The 6,000-nt window shown below is 38.6% G+C and overlaps 1 protein-coding gene across 4 annotated transcripts in view; it reads right to left on the reverse strand.

The window, feature by feature from the left end:
- Positions 1-746: 746 nt before the first annotated feature.
- Positions 747-6,000, reverse strand: part of tph1a (tryptophan hydroxylase 1 (tryptophan 5-monooxygenase) a) — a 5,993-nt gene continuing 739 nt past the window's right edge. Inside the window, exons 1-11 of one of the 4 annotated variants that reach the window (XM_046037275.1) lie at positions 5,287-5,374; positions 4,279-4,389; positions 3,878-4,061; positions 3,458-3,558; positions 3,299-3,366; positions 3,013-3,209; positions 2,741-2,876; positions 2,522-2,648; positions 2,309-2,404; positions 1,857-1,990; positions 747-1,711 (exon numbers count right to left, since the gene is read on the reverse strand). In XM_046037275.1, coding sequence (XP_045893231.1) covers positions 1,537-1,711; positions 1,857-1,990; positions 2,309-2,404; positions 2,522-2,648; positions 2,741-2,876; positions 3,013-3,209; positions 3,299-3,366; positions 3,458-3,558; positions 3,878-4,061; positions 4,279-4,389; positions 5,287-5,370 — 1,413 coding nt within the window. In that variant the 5' untranslated portion in view covers positions 5,371-5,374 and the 3' untranslated portion in view covers positions 747-1,536. Of the gene's footprint in view, positions 1,712-1,856; positions 1,991-2,308; positions 2,405-2,521; positions 2,649-2,740; positions 2,877-3,012; positions 3,210-3,298; positions 3,367-3,457; positions 3,559-3,877; positions 4,062-4,254; positions 4,390-5,286; positions 5,375-6,000 lie in introns of those variants that run through there. The other 3 variants (XM_046037273.1, XM_046037274.1, XM_046037272.1) reach the window with 3 other exon arrangements.

Raw genomic sequence — 6,000 nt, forward strand, 5'->3', positions numbered from 1 at the left:
CTTGCTAAAACGTTTTCTTATATATATTCTCATTTATATAAATGGAGTGGACCGTGGACAAAACAATTGAAACTTCTCAGTATAACACAACACAGTTGAATAACACCACTAACAGTCTTCAAAATGACCATGATGTTAAATTAATAACTTTCTAACAAATGTGAGAGAATCTGAACTTTATAAACACCATGGTATTAGGATTCATGTAGACTGCATTAGTTTTAGCTAGGTGTAACAGTTCCATATAAACTGGTTGCTGTGTGTGTAGAATTAATTAAAGTTATATCTGCAACATAACTAACATGTTTTATTGTGTTAATTTGATCAGATTTCTCTGATTTCTTTGGGACGTTATTTATATTCCAAATAAAAACTGAACAAGGCCATAGAGCCAGTCACCAATTCACTGTCAAAAACCAACTCCAAATGTCACATAGGGTCTGGTTTCCATCATAAAGGTGGACACTTGTTCATGTCAGTTCTATTTCATAATGGAGTTTTTGATTAGACAATGAGGTGATTTGGCCCTCAGGTCAAAAGGATCTTTATTCAGACAACTTTGAATTGAGATTACACAAACCCCAACCTGAACACAACTATTGTCATCCCTTTCAGGGTCATAATTCTGCATCTCCATGGTCATTACGTTAGCATCTTCCTTCACATTCAGTGTCCATGAACGAATCACCATCATGAGGACATCAAAAATAATTATGTCAACAGGTAACAAACCATTTGACACAATGTGAAGACATGAACATTTTATTTTTATTGTTTTCAATAGTTTGATACATAGCCTACTCATAATGTCTATATTTCTTTACAGTAGAAAAATAACGTTTTGATTTCAGGAGTACTACAGTTATTTTCACTTCAAGAGGAGGTATTCAAAATCATCACTGTAAAATAAAGTAGGTCAGGGTACATGGGCCAAGTCTGACATAATCAGTCATGAAAACATTCTTAACAACACACGTTTTCACTTTCCTAATTCCCTTCAACCTCACCCAAAAAGGAACACGATACATACACCCAAAAATACACACAAGGTACATTTTATACATATTACTGAAGTGAGGAAGTTTAAATGTGAAGAATAAGAGTGAAATGAAATACAAAAAAAAAAAATCACACAATAATGTACAACAGCAGAGTTAACAATAGGATGAGGAAACCACGCCTGTGTTTGTAACAGTTTGGGTTGTTTTAAACGGGTACTAAAGTACCATTAAAGCGCATTGACTGTTTGAAGTACAACATGCTGATGCTGAAGCAACACAGCATCTCAGGTTAAGCAGCTCTTTGGGTTTGTGCATTTTACTGACGTCAGAGGCATAAACATACCTAATGTGCCTCTGTAAATTGTATAAGCCATATACCATGCAATGGGGACAACAAAGCATTTTGCCAAAAGCAGTGCACATTCATTGTACTGACGCAGGGCGACACAAGCAGTATCTCAACATCGTTGCTTGGGGATGACACGGCGAGCGTTAATGGACTGTAGGTGGATAACTTCAGCTGGAACCAGGGCCGTCAGACCCCCAGGTGCTTGTTCAGCCGGCTGAGGGCATCACCGACGATGTCAAGCTCATGCCGAAGCTCCTCCACCACACTGTTGATGCTGGGAGTGTCTTTAAGCACATCCACACTCTGGGTGTAAGGGTTGTATCGAACTGTGAAGGGACGCTTGATGGTCTTAGCAAACTCCCTGAAATGAGCATAATATTATGACTGAAGAATATGTTCTTTTTATTTAATCATATATAAAATGTGCAGTGTGTAGATTGTTTTCATCTATTGATTCAAGATCTATAATTAATAATATCTTGTTTAATTACTGCAACCAAGCTCACCTCATCTTGACTTTGGCCTCCTCAAAGCTGTCTGACACAAAGTAGATATCCTGAAATGTTGTGATGATGCATTCTTGTTTGGATGTAACTTTGGGGTCAAAAGGCATTATCCTTGCGTTGCCAGAGAGTGCATGCTGGAAGAGAGAAAAATAGAACAGATGTTGCCACCATTGTATGTAAACACCAGCACATGAGTCATTTGATTGATTAAACACAAATCAACCTGTATTTTGCCATTTCAAATGAAACAATGGTTTTATCAAACATCTTTAACATAAATTTTATTGACATTTTCTTTAGGATTATAATGTTCAAAATTTTAAATTATTTTAATGGGTTTGGCTGGTTAGAAGCAAGCTTAATATACAGCTGTTTAGGCACTTTTTGATATATGATGAGCCAATAGGAAGACATATCCACTGTACAGTATATTCCTGTTCAAATGTTTTTACCTTAAGCTCACTGATAGATGACAGTAGTCCTGCTCCATATGCTCGCAGCTGCCCTTCTTGTTTGCATAGGCCAAACTCCACTGTAAAGAAATAGCACTGTAACACAATACAGTTAGGAAACTGTTAGTACGACAATTATTCTAGATTTTTACATTTGAGAATATATTTGTTGAATTTGATTTGATCAAATGTTCCTGGGTCAGTATCACTCACTGTGGCCAGTTTCTGAACTGAGTCGTCTGAGGCCCCGAGTGAAGCAAGTCCAATTTCCTGAGAAAACTGGGCGAAGCTGGGCTCTGCCAGCAGCGGGACATGACCCAGCAGCTCATGGCAGGTGTCCCTTGATAATGAAAGATGACAGAATGTTAGGACCAATAGCTTTGTGTGAACACTGACATCCCTTTTCTAAATATAGTGCTGTATATTACTCACGGCTCTGGGGTGTATAAGGGTTCAGAGCTGTGCCGCACATACTGGGTACAATGGAAAACACGGAAGGCCAAACCAGCAAGGAAGTCACGCGGGGACAAATAGCCTGCTACAGGCCTGATGGTAAATCCAGTCCGTTCTGAGAAGATAAGACGTTTGCAACACAGATAAGTGAGTGACTACATTTAACAAGCTGAAAGAATTTATAAAAAATACATTTCCAAGTTTGTGTTTGAAGCTAAAGATACATGTTTTATGAAGGAATCTAGAACTACCCCTGAGGAAGCGTGAGACATCTTCCAGCTGAGGGATGTTGTCCTCCCGAAATTCACAGTATTTGGACAGCAGTGGCAGGTTCTTCAAGTATTCCCGGCAGGCGTGGGTAGGGTACAGCTTGTTGAGCTCCCTGAACACAACCCCCCAAGTCTTCACTTCTTCCTCTGTGAACTCAATACGAGGAATGGGATCCCCACTGGAACGAGAGAGAATAATTCTTTAAGTATCAAGTAAAAACTTCACAGATTTCCAAAATAACCATGAAACCGTGCAACAAAAACTCACTGTTTGTACGCCATGGCAAGATCAGCAAAGTACTTTCGCCTTTTCCGGTAGACATTGTCCTTGAAACCCTGATGTAGAGGAACATAGAAGGTTATGAGAATAATTCAAATTTTAAGACTTTTTTTAAGTCAACCATTAGGCTGGTTTGAACCTACATACCGGATGATCTGCATCCAACTCAGAGCCATACATCAGGACACGGTTAGCACACTTGTCCAAGTCTGAGATCTTCTTTGGGAACCAAGGTACATTAGACATATCTGAGAAGAGAGAAGAAAAATTTGTTATTTATTGTTAGCATGATCTGATATAACACATGGCTAATAATGTAATAATAATAATATTTAAATACATTTATTTATAGAGGGCTTTTAAACAAAGTGCTTTACAAAAATAATACAATAAAAACAGTAAATAAATACAAACAGTACACTAAAATTTAAACTTTAAACTCTAAAAAGTACTTATACAAAGACATAGAGATTTACGAACATTTAGGACTCATACGGCGCAGTGAATAAGTAGGTCTTAAGCTTTGGTTTAAAAACCTCAATCCTGTATTTGCAGGATTTCATTTACCTTCCTCGTGTAGACAGGAGTTATCTGGAGGCTCCATATCCACCACGTTCACATGCTTTCGTAGCAGCTGGATTATTTCATTCAGTTGTTCGTGGTTGCTGTCGCAGTCCACAAAGATTTCAAACTCAGAGTTGCGTCTTTTGGATTTTCTGGACTCTATGTGTACAAGGTTAACATGGTTTTCCTGCAAGAAACATTAAGAAACATTTTTATGTTACCTACATTGGCTTTATCATTGGTATTATAAATAAACATGTACACATATAATGAATATATGATGTAAAAATATTATACTATACTCATGTAGTCACCATATACCAAATTAAATCATTAATAGACAGGAACAGTAACCATAAGTGTAATATCTTTGTCCATACTTGGAAGAGTTTGAGTGCCTTTACCAGTCCTCCCACTTCATTCTTGAGGGAAAAGATGATTGTGGCTCTCCCTTTCTCTGAAGTATTCTTCTTTTCAGTGTTTTCTTCAATTTTGGTAAAGGTTGATTTGTTTATCTGAAAACAGCAAAAACAAAATAATGCAAGATATATAAACATCATTCAACACCTGACTGGGGCTCTTCTCTGATGATCTTGTGAGGAAAGATTTTATCAACTTTTTTTTAAAGGTATGGAAATCCCCCCTGTTGTGTTAGTATTCAACCCTAACAGTAAAGAACTAAATTCAAACAGAGAAATAAACTCACTTTAGAACTGTGGCACCAACATGAATAGTAGTGTGAAAACAGCACCTGCTGGTTCTGTGCTACATAGTTTCAGTAACCCTTCAGCACTAGTGATATATGCTAACATGGTTTACTAACATAGCTCAGGGCAGATAATTATGTGAACGCACAACTTCTAATCACTTGAGAGCAAAATTACATGTTCTTCTCTGATGAACATGCACTCACAACAAGTAGTGAGAGTCACAGAGACCTGCCAAGCTGCATATGTAGCTAAACATTTCTGTAACCCTGAAAAAGAAACACGGGCTGTTTCTTTACATAAAACAAGTAGTATTAATGCAGATGCATGAGATACATGCAGAGACAGGGTTTAAATTAGTGAGCGCGGGAGGCTAACCAACCCCTCCTGTCCATTTCAGCACCTCGGACAGCGCTCTCACGTTGAGGCGTGGCCGTGCGCGCTGCACACGCAAGGGGAAAATTAAATTAATTTAATCCTGTATCAGGTTTTAGAAGCACGAAGCAGGGCTTGGCAACAGCACAGAAACACGAATCTGTTTTGATTGACTGCAAAGTTCATTTTAGTTGTAACATACATCTGACATTATTTGTTTGATTTCGAGATAATATCTACACAGTCTAATGGATAAAGCTGATTTGTGGAAATCAAGAGTACAGGAGCGGGCCGCAAGAATCAGTTAAATTCAGTACAGTTTCTGCCTACCATATTTAGCCCCTCGAGCATTGTGTAGACAGCGCGGCAGAATAGTTTTCGGTGGACCCTTGTCGGTAGCATCCCGGAAAGCATTAGTATAGGGAGACTGGCTCAGGACGCTCCCCGGGGTCAACTCTTTGCGACTCGGTTTAACGAAGATGAACTTGTCTCTGTCTCAAAGAATCGCCTTACTGCAATCTCATTTAGACAACGGGGAAGCCTATTATTAGCTACCCTGCATGTTAGGATCTCACCAGACATTAGGCAGCCTTTAATCACTGTAGCGTGCAGGTTTTAGGCTGCAAAGTTAAATGACTTTACTTACACCTGTTCCTCACGTCCATGTGATTATTTTAATTTACAGTTGGGCCTGATTACAGCTGCTTTTTTTTGTTTGTACCAGTTGTACCAATTTGATTTTTTCAAAAGGTTGTCTCACGGTGAGAGACAGAAGATTGTTATTTCACATGAATTCACTTTTAGAAATACATTTCGTTTGCGGCCAACATTTGTGTTCGTCAGAGAAGGCCTGAAATGCATAAAGAACCCTGTGGTGAGACAAAAAGACAGAAGTTCCAGGTGAAGGTCACAGACACACAATCAGATTGCCTGCTTAAGCTACAGAAGTGTAGTCACAGTTTAGAGAACACTTTGTCTTCGATTTGTTCAATAACGTCATAATTTGGTGGGGGTTTTTTTTTTTTTTGGGGGGGGGGGGTATCC

The sequence above is a fragment of the Micropterus dolomieu genome, linkage group LG22 (assembly GCF_021292245.1).
Source record: "Micropterus dolomieu isolate WLL.071019.BEF.003 ecotype Adirondacks linkage group LG22, ASM2129224v1, whole genome shotgun sequence".
In the NCBI taxonomy this organism is placed as follows: Eukaryota; Metazoa; Chordata; class Actinopteri; order Centrarchiformes; family Centrarchidae; genus Micropterus; species Micropterus dolomieu.